Source organism: Colletes latitarsis, chromosome 6, assembly GCF_051014445.1.
Source record: "Colletes latitarsis isolate SP2378_abdomen chromosome 6, iyColLati1, whole genome shotgun sequence".
NCBI classification, from domain to species: Eukaryota; Metazoa; Arthropoda; class Insecta; order Hymenoptera; family Colletidae; genus Colletes; species Colletes latitarsis.
The window spans coordinates 12076542-12094174 of record NC_135139.1 but is presented as its reverse complement, the minus strand read 5'-3'; the positions used below and the strand labels follow the sequence as shown (position 1 = coordinate 12094174).

The following is a 17633-nucleotide window of genomic DNA, read 5'->3' as shown; positions in this document are numbered from 1 at the left end:
ATAGAACTAGTATTCTTTTACTGGAAAAATTATTTCAATTTAAAAAGTACCCTATTAAAGTCACTATTAAAAGTCGAAACGATGCATTCTCTTAGTTATCTTAACACGATGACCTAAAATTCAAGTTACGAAAAATAATATCTTATTTCAAGATCACATTTTTGCAAAATAAATTGGTATAATCTCCTTCGTCCACCATACTGTGCTCTTCAATTACCATTTGTTTTGATCTCTGTAAAATTCACTTCATGATTAAAAATTCAAGAACTTTGATATTTTTTGAAGGTCTGAAAATTGCACATTCAAGACATTTTATTTTTTTATTTTATTAGAAAATTCTGATATTACATTTTGGCCCTCCAAATATTCGTTTTATAAGTCTTTATTAAAAAACAATCACTACACTACATCCCCCTATGAGATCAAACAACTTCTGCCCGAAATATTCTTTCCTTTCTTTAAAGATAAACGAGTTATCTGGGTGACCTATCTTAACTGTCCCACTCTGTATATCGTATCCTGTATTTATATTTCTTATCTTATATAAAATAACACTCTCGCCTTACCCTATCTTACTTCCTACGGAATAGCTTATCCTACTTGTCTTAAATATCCTTTAGTTTAATTTAACTCTATACTTATTATTCCTTTTCCGTTCTTATCCTTTCCACCCTCCTCGACCATACCATTATTTTCCCCAATCTTATCTTACTATTCTTTGTCTTGTTACACTCTTCCATGGAACGTTCCAACGTACAAACACAGCACGGTTCATAATTACATATTACACACACTCTCTAATCTTCGTTCAACCAATATCTGCCACCTCTTCGAGTTACCCACCCCTCACTCGAACTAATTTCTGTTCTCCATCCCTACATCCATTCTCAAATACTTTGCTAACTTTCCAACCCTAATAAAACTTATAGGACCTATTATCTTATCTTTGAATTTTATTATACTGCATCACTGTTGTGTTATCTAAATTTCTTTATTCTAAGATTTCTCATTAATAATTTTTGGCTCCAATGTTCTTCAATTTTGGTGAATGCAATTTTTTAATTCTTCGATAATATGAAATTGTTTTCTCTGAGATCTTACAATTAGTAGGTATGCCTAACAATTTTCTATGATATTCGAATCTAGTGATTCTGTTCATAATTTTTTTCCATGGTCCACTACGTCTTCTACGAGATTACAAATCAGTTGCAATTTAAAAAATAGAGCAATTTTCTTTCTTCTTTGTAACTGCTCAATCTTACTCCACGACCTATCGTCGATAATCTTACAAAATTTCGATACTGAAACACACACGGTGCTAACACAGTATTAAATATTATATCATACGAACAGTTCCACAACTTGGCATTTACGGAACCACTATGGTTTATGTTTTCAACTGTACGTTAAGTCAACGAACACAATGGCATGTAATATGAGAACTGTTATTATTCAACGGCACGAAAATTAATAACATTACACGTTGCGCTATCCTTTTGTCGTAGCATGTAAAATAATTTTAGCGCACTGTATTATATATCGTGCAATCTTCTGTAGAATATTTTATGTAAAACGAAACGTCAGAGTGTCATTCGATGAATCTGGTATCGTTTTGGTGTCTCGTAAAGGATTCAGGGAAATCAACATTTCATGCAACGAGTTCTCCCCTCGGAACCATGCGACCTTTCTCTCGGACCGCTTCTTAATGCAACGTGTAATAAAATGTTTATTCAGGATAGCAATTTTAAGTGGTTTACTCTGTATAAACTGTTTGCTAAGAACAAAAGGAATGTTTAAACTCGAGGTATTAGTAGGATGTTGAGCTGTTAAACTCAATGTGCTTGGTAGTAGACAGTCGCTATTAAGAGATTAGCTAGTTGATTGTTTATAGTAGTTTTTTCGAAATACGAAAAATTAATCGTATTCTATACTTTCCGATTTTTCTACGTTTCAGAGAGTACGAAGTGTCTTCGTTCTTCAATTCTTTAATTTTAATTAGATTTAATATTTCAGGGAAGTATTTTTTTATTCGTATCGAAGTTTGAAAAATATGGAATCGAAACGACACATTAAAAATTTTGCATAGAGTATCTTACGAGACATACAACAAATTGCTAATTCTCACAAGAGTAATTGGATAAGTTAAAATTTGTTTATTTAGCATTGTTTTCTATTAAGGGAGTTTGTAAAAATGCAATTTGTCCAATGTCATAAAATGTAATTTGTTCGCTCAATATTAAAAAATATAATTACACCTAAATTTCTCAAAATTTAAAGATTCAAAGAAATAAAGAAAGAGAAATAAAAAGTTTCGTTTTGTTTCGGGGGAAACCCTCCAAAAAGCGTGAAAACCACCGTTTCAAGCACCTGTGGGGTTTGCCATTCAATTTCCTCTCGGTAGATCGACAAATTAATTGTATTTTTACGAACGAGAGTTGCTCTCTTCGGGAATAAGTTAATTCTTGAGGTGCTCTTTGATGTCTGTCGGGGTTATTAATGGAGGGTGGGTTTGTGCAGAGGGTGATTCTCATTGGCATCGGAGAAATCGATCGCGAACGGGTCCCTTCGTTGTTATATCAAGTTCAAAAGCTTCTTCAACGCCAGCGATCTTCTTTGGCTTCTTGAAATTTCGCGAACAAGCGAAGGTGAAAAGGCTGTTTCTTGACTACTTTGCGGAACAACGACTTCGTCTGTGCCTCGCGCGACGAAAGGAGCTGGCGAATGCGAGTTTCCGACGTTCTTTCTTTTCGGGCTTGCTTTTCTTCGCCGGGGAAACCTTGTTGCGTTTAAGCAAAGAAATGTACGGTTGCGTAACAGCGAGTATTTCACAGCCACTTCACGTGACTCTATTAGCATGTTCGCAACAGCGTACCGGGTCTCGTTACTTTTATTACTCCCGTCGTTGGTCGGTTTTATTCTTCATTTTCGTGAGTTTTCTTGGTCGCTAGGAACAATCTTCCGGCGAACGAGGTAGTTACCTTTATTGATATGAACGTTTAAACGTACGCCTGCCTTCCGAGCACCGACCACGTTTTTAGGCTTAAATCATTTTTTCGTTGGCCTAACTGTTCTTAGGTGATCCTATGAAAATGGGTGACCAAAATGTACGAGACGATTTTAAAACATATACAATGAAAAGAGACTACTTTATTTTTCTTTCTATAAAACATAAAGGAAACGTGGAAGTCGGTAAAATGATTCAAAGTGTCCATTTTTAATCTCGATAGTTCCTTCCGATCGTAGAATTTATTTTAGAGCTCCGGCAAAATGTTTTTCTTTAAACATATCCATGTAGAAAAAAATTGTACAGGTTTGACGCAAATAAAAAAAATATACAACGTGATGGATGTTCGAATATAGATGTCAGTCAATGTACGAGTATTTGACACTGTAATCAAAAATATAATAACCGTTTTATTAACATTTGTTCTGTTACGAACGTTGTCGCTTGTTTGCAATTTTATTGGGTTGCCATGCACGAAATAATAATTATAGTGTCACCAATAACAATCAATTTGTAGTATATTGTTCGCTAGAAATGAAAAACAATATGCTTTTATTGAACTATTAAACGAACGAACGAATAACTAGATTAAATGAAGTTATTGTTAAAATTAGGTGCACTTACCTTACTTCGTTTTCAAGAGGTTCGTGACTTGTATTAGTTACACGTTCCCTTCGTTGCTTATTAAGCTGTAGCCATTCGACGAAACGTCGGAAGAAAGACGTTAAAGTAAGAAGCAATGAATAACAGTGGGGTTCTTAAATGCCACGTTCGAAGCATCGACAAGAACGATTACAGAGAAAATGACTGAGAAACCGAGTACTACAGCCGAAGGGAGCTGCGTGATTTCTTTGTGAAAGCAATTTGTCTACTTTTCGTTCCCCTTCCGTCTGCACACGGTAAAATAAAGACTGCAACATTGATTTTCTATTATTTTAAAGACACAATTTGCATGGTCGAAAGAAACTTGAACGCAAAATGATTTTGCGTTAACAATCTATGGATTTCAAATCACTTTTGCATACGTGAAACGGTCCGCTGCACTTTAATTATGTAGCTTTAATTAAATTTATTATAATGGAATATTGTTTCTTCTTTTTCTTTTTTTGTTTAATAAGTAACGTTGATTTTAAAGCTTCATATTTTACACAATGGAAAAAACGCAAAAGTATTCTGTTTTAGCGAGAATTCGTAGTATTGTACATTTAAGACAACTTAGATAATAGGTCTAGGCAGTCGAAAAATCGATTTTTTAAATTATATTTTTCGAAAGAATAATCTTTCTTGAGTTTGGCTTTTTAATGTTCTTTTTATCATAAAAAAATAAGTGAAAACGTGGTTTTTTCCGAGCAAGATGAGGCTGATGCAATTTTTAGAACATCGTACTGCGCTGCCAGAAGCCATTAAACGACGTATGAATTAATAACCGAATTTCAAATTTTTTAGAAGTTTAAAAGTGATCTTTTCAGTTTCCTATTATATTTTCACTTTACAGCCATAGCTTAAATTAGGATTTTCGAATTTAATTTCGAACCGAACTTTCAATGAATTTTTTAAAAACTCTATTTTCCGTGAAAGTACTGAAACAGCTTCTATTTTTTCACTGAAAAATGGTACCATGTTACAATAATATTCTAATTTCTCTTTTACAGATTTTAAGAATAACTATGTCTAAGAAAACTACGATATCTTTATTTATAAAATTCGCTATTATACCTATGAGTGAAGAAAATTTTTCTTTTTTGCCTAAACTTGCATTCATTTTCTTGCAATTAATTTTCGGAGAAGACTGCCTAGCACCATTCAAAATACCGCGATATTTTTAGGATGATTTAATAAACTATCCTGCAATGTTTTATTAAAATTGACACGCGAAACTCATCAAGTAATTTTCGAAGTAATTTTAAATTCGAGACATGGTAAAAGCTGTAAGGAGTAAAATGACAATCGATAAATGAGCTTGATTACACGTGAATATTGTAAATATCATTTATTGGACTTTTAGGCGTCATGGGGTACAACGATTACATCACGTTGCTTATTTGTAACACCTAAGCAATTCGACAAAGTAAACGAAACAAAACGGAGACGTCTGATCTATCGTGTAGACTAAATGATACATCAAAGGATTACCAGGTAATTTCGTCTCGTGTCTATGAGCAATACCGACCTCCGGTGCAAATTAGGCGAACGGTCGAACGAAGCTACGCATCGCAGCCGGTACGCGTTAGAAAAATTAGGAACCACCGCGTTGTTCACGAAACTTTGACGCAACGATATTCATACCCGAAGGAACTGGAACGATCGAAACGAGACGCTACGATTATATTAATTAATTCATGGAGGACAACGATGGACACGCTTTTCGCGATTATTCTATTCATCTGTTTTCCCTCCGTTACGAATACAGCCACCGTCAAATATTAAATTCTTTCAGGACGTTCGTCGTCGGGAGGGGGATGCGTAGAGCGGCGTTATTGTAACGATCCTCGTTGAAACGTTCGAACAGAAAAGCCTCTTCTTCGCCTTTCTCGTTCCTCGAAGAGCGAAATTAACGATAATCAATACACGACATCCGGAGAAGGCGAATGAGAACTTATGGCTAAATAAAACTTTATAAAAATATATCAACGAATAATAAATATATCTCTAACAGCGTCACTGTATAATTCGTCATACATAGCCCTCGGTGTAACGATAGCCTATGCACTTACAATCACTATATACACGCTATTTAGTACTACTTACCTAAAATAATATACAACAATGTACTTTTTAATCTTCCTATTTTCTTTCGGGAATACTTTTTTTTTTGTATCTTTACTCGTCTCTCTTTTTTCCTCTTTGGTGTCGCTACGCCGTGACACACGTGGCGTTTGTTTGTTTGTTTTTTTCTTTTTATCACCCATCTTATTAAGTTCGTTCTTTCCGTTTCTCTGTCCAACAGAGAACGGTTTTCGTTTGTCTCGCAACGCCCCGTCGGTTCAGCGAAACTCGAATGAAAAATTGGTCTCCTGTTCGGCGCACACCGGCTCCACGGGCTTCTACCGTCGCAGCACGTCGTCGTTACCTTACAAATAAACTATACAAATATTTACACGTGCCCCGCGTAACGCCATTACTCTCTCTCTCTCGCGACTTACCCACGCTCGAACAGCCACGGAAATGTTGTTCGAACGTCGAAGGCACGCCAGTCAGTTCGCAAACCCTTCTCGCATCGCGCAACGATCCATCTTCCGCGACCAACAGCCGCGATTTCCGCCGACCCGAGGCAAAGGGAAAGACAATTCGCGGTACACTCGGATAAAAAGTCGCCCCCGCGGTACGTCCGGTTCTTCGTGAATAAAGGCTGCCAATAACGAAACTGAACGCAGATACCGAAGTAAACAAACATGCACGGTCGCTACCTCGATTCGATCATCTATGCTTATCGTCGTCTATGCGCTAGAAAAAAAACCCCTAGGACGAGAGTATCCAAAAGATCTCGCGACGAGATCCACGATCAGGGAACGTCGAGGCCGGATTATCGTCGACAAAAGGCTCCGGTCGCGTTTAAGTTCGACGTCCTAGAGTAATATTCGTTTCTGTCGTATAGTTTTCTTTCTTTCTTTTTTTTTTGTTTTACTCTTTTGGCTTCTTTTATATATTATTTACAATCGTCGAGATTTCGGAAATACTGACGGAACTACATTCCTCCCACCTCAACCCTCTCCACCGTGACGCATTTGGGAAGCTGACTGCGTTCGATCCTCTTGTTCGTTCCGTGAAAGAGCGTTCGTCGAGCAAGCTGTAGCCTCGGTCCTCAGCGACGGTGATTCTGCAGGATGATCAGAGCCAGACAAAGCGACAGGCAAGCGAGGCTCGCTGACCGGAAGTGAGCGTGACTATACTCGGAGGCTCGTGTCACGTTCAACAGAACGGAAGCGTCCGTGATCCCTTCCGACGAGCGTACCAGCAGCAACCATTCGCCGGCGTGCGACCATTGGATCGTGTCGAAGCTCAGGACCGCCCTGTAACAGGACTCCGTGCCGCCGTCCTGGAAGAGTAAACAGGAAAACGTGGGTCATTGACAAACTCGATAATCGTCGATAGACTGGGGATGTTTATGTACGCGCGGTATGCGAGCAACACGCATCGATTTTCTGGTTTTTTCGACGAGAGCCATTAAACCTTTGCATCGACAACTAGGTGCCGATGTACCCTTTTCTATATTTCATTTAACACGTTCACTGCTAGATCAAAACCGTGTAATATTCTGCAAAAGTACAATTTTGATTTTAGACCATTGTAAGCTACATAACCCAAAATTTGTTTCAGTTTAGTGGGCAGTGAAAGTTATGTAAATACACATTTTGATGTATTTTAATTCAAAAATTCATTCTGTATACTTTTCTTATTACCCAATTCGTTCTTTTCATATTTTAATATTGTTAGTAAAATTTTTAAAAAATATCGGAGTTCTCATATTTGCAAAGACTTACGAGTAATTAACGTGTAATATTGTCTCACTAAGTAAATATCATATCATCTAATTAAAATGTGCAAAAACATATTCTATTTAACTGGTGCATGCAAAGTATGACGAAACAAATTTCAGTCGAAATTCCACTTTTCTGTCTGCATTATGAGAATTCATAAAATATTTTCCAACCTTTTAATCAACCCTTTTTATTTTGAACTCTCTAAAGTAAAATTTCTCCGTTATATCGTGCCACGTTATTAAAAAATGCGATTCTTTTTTGTTACCGTCCACACTTGATTAACTTTATTTATATAGTAATTAAAATGAAATATGTTATTTGTTTGCTCAAGCGTTTTTTGTTTCCCAAATGTGTAAGGTTTCTCGAGTAAATTTGTGTCGACAGAGACGTTCAATTCGTACCAGTTAATTTCAGTGTGTTTTAATAATTATTATTGATAATGCTTTCTATATAAATAAATTTTCTCAAGTTCTTCTTTTTATCGTATCCATGAAAAATGTTCCATTATACTTTGTTGGTTATTTCAAAAGTATGATACAATGGAACTTCGGTACTCCTTCTGTGCTGTCTGTGGGATTGGCTTTCGGAAACTTGGATCGAAGTTAAGGGGACAAAACTTTAGATTGCATTACAAAAATTCAAGTGGTATTGATTTCAGTTCTTTCGATCTAACGTACGTTCTGAAGTAAATCCAATTCTGTATCTCGAGGGAAAACTATGTCAAACCTAAATGTTTGAAATTTAAAATTCACTTATCAAGTCAAAAAAATAATGATTTTTACAATCATTCGTATACAAAGCATATTCTGTTTTCTTAGAATCCATTTTTATGGATAATCTGATATGATAAAGATGACCATAAATCAATGATTATAACTAACTACATTGTTTTTACTCGATAATTTGTTTTGGTCAAATGTATTTTGGTGTCCTCGAAACAAATGAAAATTACGTATTCGATCGTGTCGTGTACACGAAGTAAATTTGTTAGTCATCAAAGTTGAAAGACGTCCCTAAAAATAAATATCAAATACAATAATAAATATACGATCGTATAAAAAGTATTAATGTCGTAGAGACAGCGTCGAACTTAGGTCTTTAAACTCATTTAAACATAGTTCGAACTGATTTTGGAATTTAATGCTTTAAAGCGACAGATTCCCGTTCGGAAGCTGTTCGACTTGCCAGGAATGTTTTTATCTCGTAATGCTCATTAACTCTCTACTCGATAACGTCGATTCGACTGTCTCTCTTATCTACTGCGATTCCGCTTAGGTTCTTACGTTTAAACTTTCGCGTGAAACTGAAAACTTCTTGCGTCGTCCTATGTTCCCGCTTCAATTGTCCGTATCACTCCTGATTTCCATCAGTTTTTATCCTCCAACTAGTCTTTTATTACTCACTCATTCTTTCTCAGAACTGTCTTCTATTTCTACTTTAACTTTCTTAAACGTTCGGGATAATTTTAAACCAGTCTAGTTCCAAACCAGTGATTTTATAATCGACGACATCAGTGAACTTAAAAATTACTGTACCAATTATAATAACAACAATGGGGGGGGGGGAGGACTGTTGGTTGATGTTGCAGTAAATGTTCTATTAAATTATTATTATACATTGTGTTAATGTGTATACATATAACCTCTATCGAAATTATACAGTGACAGTGGACTAATGGATCTAAGAAAATGTTTTACGGAAGAATTGCACTATATTGACGTTGATTACTTGAAACAAAAATTATTCTTATAACGCACTGTACAACGAAATAGATATTCCAAAAAATATTTATTCTCTAGTAATGATCGTTATTTTTATTTTATGCGAATACTTTCATCAGAGGTTCTTGGGCTTAATAATGGGAAAAAAGAATCCAGAAAATAAATTCTTTTGATCAATGGGGGATTCGAGATATTATAACAGAAAATACAATATATTCTGAAGCTAATGAAAAAGAAAAGCGAAATGCCAATGCATATTGTTAAATATAAAGAGAATGAAGAAAGGGGTAAAGGTGCGACAAGGATGAGAAATGGGAAAGAATCGCGAATGGAAAAGACAAGGAGTTAAGGGAAGAAGAGAGGCGCGTCGGAAAAACTGAGAAACAGCAAGGGTGAAACGCGAAGTTAAATGGAGCAAGAAACTACGACTCCTTGCATGCGAAAAATTCGCGAAACTTTCGACGACGTCTGCTCCGAATTGTGAGACGAAATATCACCGGAAAGAGCAACATCGAACAGTGCTGGGCTCGATTCAATTACGCAAACGTAATTCTTCCATGGATGTGTATTAAGGTATTCGGGGTTTAGAATTTAGAATAGCCTTTAAAATTACGAAATTCGATGGTTTATTCGACGATCATAGGAAAGAGGAGACGTTATTCGGAAGAATTCAACGGAAATTGCTGGGAAATTCAAGTAAGCGAAAACAGGATAAGACGTGGAAATTTGCCTTCGTTACTTTTATTTGTCTTTTGTCGGTGTCTTTACACAAGGCGATTCGAAAGTGGTGTCTGAAAATTTACAGGTATATTTCGCGTACCTATCCGCCGAGAAATAGTTTTAATAAATGCGGATCCGCAAACTTTTCCAGTTTAAAATACATTCAATTTACGTTATTGCGTTAGTTCATAGTAATAGTTCCGGTTGATTTTTCATTGTATTGCATATATTGTTTACGAACTTCTACGTTTCGTGACAATGAGTATTTAGAGAAAGTCAAATAGTTATATCTTGGAGTCAGAATTCTGAAAATCAATGTTTATTGAAGCATATAATTTCTTTTAAATTTTTTACTTGTGTAGAATACTCCAGTGATTAAATTTTATAGAGTAAAATAGTCTTCAAACATGGAATTTAGATGACGCAATTAATATCTCTTACAGATGTTTCGAGAATTTTCAGGCGATGATGATACACGCAATTGCAGGTGTAGTTCTTGTTCGAAAAGAAAACCCTTTCGTACGAATAAGTAATTTCATGTTTAAACGCAAACGTCGAAATTGAAACGTTTTACGAGCAAGGTGGAATTTGTCAGAAGAAATTTACTGTTTGTTATGACTGAAGTACTGGTTGCTCCACAGGTTAATTATTCCTACGTATGTACTTTCAGAATTATATTCCAGAAATACGGCAGTACTAATAACATTTAATGCACCGAATACACATCCTTACGCCAGTACTGTAGTGTCGGTGATTTTTTAAATTAAACAAGATAAATGAACGGGTGTTATTAAGATAATACGTTTCCCTAATGCTCATACCTTAAGTGCATACCTTAGCGCACCAGCTTTGTATTTTTATGACCATAGCTCGTCGTACATTTACATAGAGATTTTGTGAGGTTTATGAATATTGTGCAAATTTCGGATTTAAAAATTAATCTGTTAGTTAAGATACATTTGGCATTTAAGGTATAACAAATGCAATTTCATTTATTATTGTTGTATTCTTTCTTATTATCAACGTTCTTCTTGCTAACTTCTCCTGCCAGAAATTAATTTTATTTTCTTTGCATTTTAACAATATGTTTGACTTTTATTTATCTCATAAAAATTCGTGCCGTGAGTTGTTTTTTTATTACGTCATAATCTAGAAGAATTTTATGTATTCTTATATTGTTACAACCCTGAACGTCGTTCATATTTATGAGCACATTCATTCTATACAATACTTTCAAAAAAGCGAAGTGTAATAGTACAGTCTTAAGTAAACTTTTTCTGTGAAGTTTGTCAATTTTTCTCTATATTTTTATTTTTCCTTTTCCGAAATTCTTTCCTACTTTTTATAGTATAAAGTTGTACTCCTTTAATTGCTATTCTCTATTTCATCTTGTAAAAACTATAATCCCATTTTGTTTTATTTTATACGTATACAAGTTCACGTCCTTTTTGAAATATATTACCAGCCTCTTTCTTAGATGATTGTAAAAGCAAATTGAGATGCTACTCTCATCAAACATCGAGAGTTGAAAGGTTAAAAAATAAAATAAATTTGTTTGGTCGAACGTTAAATCGTTCTTGTTTTCCGAAGACGCGTCTTTAAGGCACAGTCTATTTAATACAACTTGTACATCTATATAAACACTTACTCTTCAGAATGACTTCTCTCCATTCTAGTCTGCGTCTCGCCTTCGAGCAACAATAGGTCGTTCAAAAACAATTAACACGTTTCGTGTCACGTTGCTTTTACGTCATGCTGGTGCAATTATTATGTAAACTTAAAATCTATCCTTGTAACGTTCTTCGATTTTTAAATAAATTTTCTATTTTCAAGTAGATCGAAATATTTGTATTCTTCATTTTTCACAATACTATCGATTCCGATCGAATCTCTAACCTCCTGTGGCACGAAACGTTTTAATTCATGCTTGAACTGTAGGATATAATCCAGAAGCATTTTTTCCTTGGCAGAACGTTGCACATAATTTCGTCGGTTGCTTCTAAAAACTTGAAACTCGGACGAAAGAACTTTATTCCATTCATTTAACGACTGCTCGCGTAGTTTAGCCAACTGGAAACGTTTCAATTGATTTTCTTTCCATAGAAACTGCTTTTTTCGTAGCAATTCGATCGCACAGCCCAGCTTCTTTAAAGCGCCTTTTCATTCTTGCAACAGTGATTTTTTGGCAACTTTCATTAACGCGTGACCGAATTCATGGTGTAGTTACACGTCTGTCGCTTTACGTAACAATTTTATATATCGTTTTTATTAACTGCAAGTGTTAGTTTCTGAAAATACAAGTTGGATCTAGGTCTACACGATTATGGAACAAAGAGGATATAATTAAGAAATAAAAAGAGAGGTACACAAATTTTAGATCGGTGAACTTTAATTTTATTTTAATTACGGACGGAACACAGTAATAACGTTCGTTTAAGGAACACGAGCGATTCGTCAGTGTCCGTTGGGCTGCGTTTCTTTATTTCCAAGAGACGCAGGAGTGGTCGTAAAGACAAACGGGAAACGGAGACCTCCCCGAAACAAGGTCAACGAAGAAGCAGCCGCTGGAAGTGCAGCTTAACTTCGTAGACCCTCGAGCCTCGGGAAGGCAAGTTGACGAATCCGTAGCTTCGCGACAACAACAATTTCGCCTCCTCGATGGTAGAATTATATTTTTATCGTAAAATGAAAACGTTTTCTGACTGATCACATGCAATATCTTACGAGGTATTGAAGATATCAAAAAAATGTTTTTACAAAAGTTGTTTTATTTAAAGGGACGCATTATGTGGTATAAATAATTTTTGTGTAGGTGGGGTAGTGGAAGAGATTTCAAGGTCAATTATTGTTTAGGAATGAAGGCAAGACATCAGTCTTTAAAATGAGACTAAAACGAAAGCTTCATCTCGCTTCACTCCTAATTAAAAAATGGAATGAAAATTCAAAACATTCAAATAGGCATAACTCAAAAACTATCATAGATATAAAAATGTAATTTGCTACAATTCAAGTACATACTAAGTAAACTTGATTTCATCGCTCATCATTTAATTTCAAGAAACAACACACTTATAGACGACGAATTTAGTTTCGGACGATTTTGACATTGGCCACTTCAGAACCGTCTAGTCGTTTCCAAAATTAACAAATCGTTAAAAAAATTGTGCCAAACTATGACCCATATGTCCAGTTAAATATATGTGAATAAATTTTTCACTATGGGTATACTTTTTAAAAAATGACTTATTACCGCTTTTCGGGGAACGGCACCACTGTGCGACAGCCAGTTAGACAGACGGTCTCAGCGCGAACGACCGAAGCGTGATTTCTTGTCGACGGAGCAACGCGAAAAAGGGAATGAAACGGGAGCCCCGCAGCCGCTGAGATACAGGAATGCTTGTTGCGTACCGTGAAAATACGAGAGAAGAAGAAATAAAACGCGAATACCGAATTCATACGCGAGCACAAGCGCTTATTTCATTTTCCTACGAGCATCTCGTCCGTTTCTTCTTTTTTCTTCTTCCGACAGACAGGGTCCGGAGAGTAGATGACCGCACAAAAGACGGATTAACCGTTTCCTTTTTTTCTTGTTTCTTTCCTTTTTTTTGTCGAAGAATCAGGAATAACGGCGAAGCGCGTGAAACCGAGAGAAGGAGAAGGCGAAAGGAAAGAATCCAACGTAGCTTTAGAGGGATTTGTTAATGCACCTGTGCTACGCGTTTGTTTTTATTAACTTTTAATCTCCTTTGTTCCGCGCGGGAATGTTCTTAATTCGTTCAACAGAAGACAATTGTATCCTGTTTTCCTCCATCGATTTCTTTTTTCCATGGGAGAAATTACGGATTTCATCGGAACTGTTCTTGGAGTACTTAATTATGTAAGCTCGCGATGATTCTAAAAATGAACTCATGATTCGTAAATTGAACGTTTCTATTCAATTCTCGCCAACAATTTAATAACATAATAGTATACGATGAACGTGTATAGTCGGATACATTAAATTCTGATTAAATTAAAATAATTACAATAAAGTTGTTTCGATGTTATATAATTTATATATCTTGATTAATGTTTATGGATTTAACGGAAAGAAATATTGTTTTAATTCTTTTAAGGGAGAATGTACGAACGATGGTTGTTGAATTTCGACTCGGCTGTACGAAACATGAACCGACCAACCCCGGAGCGATGTTCATTTTAAGAATCATTACTGGTATTCCGTTTCCCGGCGGACATGTTCGCTCGAGCAGGTTTGTCCGAATCGACGGGAATATTGTTTCCGCGAATGAAGATTAATCACGGCCACCGTCGGTTCCAGCGAACAACGAATGCCGATTTCGCTGTGATATATGGAAAGGTGCGACAGTATTTTCGTGGTCTCTGTCGTAAACCATTTTGCAGATACGAGACGTCGTAAGGGAACGAATTTCGCGGGCTGGAGATTGAAAGACTTAAATTACTTCCTCGAGAAACGCTGACCGTACTGTCTCGTCGAACACGCGAGAATTTTCGATATAAGAGAAATAGGGATTGTCTCTGATCGGATAAATAGAAAAAGGGACGTAATAGACCGGTCGAGTGGAATATGGATTATACCGGACGAGTATTATACGAAGCAGATCCAATCGTACAACAGAAATTATTATATCGACTAGGCAAATAAAGCAGCAAACATTTCTGACCGTATCCGACTGAAACAATAGACTATGGAACGTACGCGGTCAGATGATTACTATTCGTTTTTTCGTGTATTAATATATTAACCCCTAAATTGGAACGAGCCTTTCATAAAGGATCGTAGTAATGGTTTGTAGTTGTCAAAGTATTCCTTTTTAGGCCTTTCAAAAAATATATTTAATTTTCATCACTTTCTTTTTTTGGGAGATATATTTAATAATTTAGAGAATTGTCACTTTTTCAAATTATTTTCCATAGTATTTATGAATTTCTTAATCGTACTTCGATGTTGCTTCAAATGATAACTTTTCGTCCACGTTTTTAAAGTGACAATTGACAAAAATTCTTCCAACCCAAAGCGATCTAAATTTCGTTGAGTTGCTGTAACTTCGTAAAAAGTAAACGTACACAAACTTTATGGGGTTGTTTTAAAAGTTGAACCCTATACTTTCTTTAAATTCAATTTTCTCAAATGCCTTTCTACCCTGAGAGAGAAAAGTCGTGAAGGTTTTTTTCAAAATATATGAAGAAAAATCGAACGGTTCCCCAAATCTCGAAGACGTTTTTTTTTTACGACTGAAATCACGGTGAATTTTCGGACGGAAATTTCCTTTTTCTCATAACTTCCATAAAAGCTAGAATACGATTTTTTTCTCGATTCAATTCCACTCACTTTTTATATCGTTTACTGACTTCGTAGAATTGGAGACACTTCGTATGGTAAAATTGGTATCATAATTGGCAGGGAAATTGGAATAGAAAGCGTTTGTAACGGTTCAAGTAGATCGATCCCATCTCTGCACAGACAGATCGAGTAGAGTTTGAAGCTGATCGACAGGTGGATTCAGACCGTTCCCAGACAAACAGAATTGGGACCATGCCTCACCTGTCAAGTGAAATAGAGACCACACTGGTCAGATAAGTGGAATAGAACACATCCCCGGTCAGACTAGTTCAATTATACTAATCCGGTCCGACAATGTAGAAGAAAGCATGCTCTATTCAGACACGTAAACCTACACAGCTACTATAGTCAAGGAAAAAAATTTTTTAAATATTAGAATTAAATATTTTACTGAGTGGCCTAAGATTAAGAATGTTAAAATGTTTTTTAAATTATTGATTATACTGAAAAATTCTTTTAATAGAATTCGAATGGGTTCGAGACAGTTGCTATTCGATGTAATTATTATTTCTCGTCAGGTTTGTTTTTTTTTAAAAAGGAGATCATTACTATCTCTTATAAGAGACAATATTTTCTTTGTATAATTTTTATTTTAAATCATTCTATTTAAAATTGTATAAATGATTATACTCCTTACACACAAAAATAGATATGATTGAAGAATCCCCAAGAAATCTAAAACTACCCTTGCAGTGTATCGTACAATAATTATGTTACTACCTCATACAAGCAATAATATTTTCTCGTGTAAAATTTAATTCAATATTTCTTTACATATCACTTCTGTTTTCTATTAAAAGATTTTGCCCCTAAATAAACGATTAATAATAATAATATATTTAAACTTCTCGATCAGAGATTCGATCCCCTTCGTTTCTTATTATTTCCGTTTCCATTCTCACGTTGTATCAGCAATTGTTACTTCAATTGCCAAGTTTGGCGAATTATGTCGGAGTAAACAGAGGCTCCGCGGAATCTCGCGCGTCGTTCATATCTGGCTGACGCGGCGGTCGACGTGTTAATTCGTCAACGAAGTCGTAATAAACACGCGCGGGTGCACAAATCACTGCGCGTACGTTGTTCCATCCGCGAGAGCGACGTGCCGGGAACAACCGAAGGAAGCGAAACGTCGTAAAACGTCGTAATGTTCTTTTCAGGGTGCACTTCGCAGACAAACAATCTTCGGGTTGAAATGGTTGGCGTGTCAGGGGGTGTTGTGCTTGCTTTCGTCCCTGAACGTTCTCGTTGTCGAGGGGCGCAAACACATCTAGACGTCGTCGTCTCGCGAGTACTTTTGTTCTTCGGGGGGGGGGGGGGGGGCGCGGCGGCGTTGGTCCGCGGAAAATTTCATCGAAAAGTTCCCAAGAAACGAAATTTCCGGGCGGCGTTCGTCGGAAGAGGCAAACCGATGGCAGTCGGTACCGTGATTTATCCGGCCAGCCCGTTTCGTTCTCACTGTATCCCTTGTTATTCGGGACTGCAGGGGCTGGTAATTAATTCGCGAAATAGCAGCTCCTCGGCGAGGGTTTCGGCGGGGAACGACGAAGCACCAACCCTCGGTGCACGTGTTGCGGTGGGCGTAGTTATTTTGACCCAGATTCTGTTTTGAATGCCAATACTGGCTACCAACTATTCCGCGCGGAACATCTGCGCGAAAAATTAATAACCCTCCGCGAGTTTTAACGGCGCAATAACGGCGAAACGGAACAAACTTATTCCGTGTGAATTTAAATTTTAACAACGTCGAAGGGACACGAACGTTCGATGTTGTTCCCTATCAACCCTTAACGATTTGGAAGCGTTTCGAGCTTACTTTGGGTACACGCTATCCCTTGTACGGTGAGAAATTATGTACGCAATATTTTTATATCGAGTGTAAAAGATATTTATTTTTTTTAGAGGAAATTCGTTGATGTATTTTTGGAGTAATAGGATAGTGAGTTTATAACAATAAACACGGCGGCATTGGAGGCATTTGTTAAGGGGTAATGATTTTCTTATCTTGTGAATAAGTAAATATATGCAAGGAGCTCTAAAATAAAACTAAAATATTAATAATTTATTGCACGTGGTACCCCATTACAGTATCCAGATAATACAGTAAAGAGAAATAATTTAATAAGTATGGTAAATAGTATGGTTCACAAGATATTAATGGTGACCTTTTGTAGTTTTCAAACATTTAGAAAGTGTTTTAATTAAATCTTGAAACGAATTGAATTTTACCTCTATCTCTTGTAATAAACAAGAAGTTAAACGAAACTTCAGTTTTCTCGCATATTTCCCATAATTATGAGTTTAATCGCGAAGTCTCGAAGGCAATTTTCTTGTTACTTTAGCACGTA

General features: G+C 36.2%; 1 protein-coding gene across 2 annotated transcripts in view; it reads right to left on the bottom strand.

Annotated features, from left to right (window-relative positions):
- Positions 1 to 5003: 5003 nt before the first annotated feature.
- Tei (irregular chiasm C-roughest protein teiresias) overlaps positions 5004 to 17633 on the bottom strand; it is a 506172-nt gene continuing 493542 nt past the window's right edge. For both annotated transcript variants that reach the window (XM_076766980.1, XM_076766981.1), the window contains exon 11: positions 5004 to 7040. In XM_076766980.1, the coding sequence (XP_076623095.1) occupies positions 6807 to 7040 (234 nt within the window). In that variant the 3' untranslated portion in view covers positions 5004 to 6806. The remainder of the gene's footprint in view (positions 7041 to 17633) is intronic.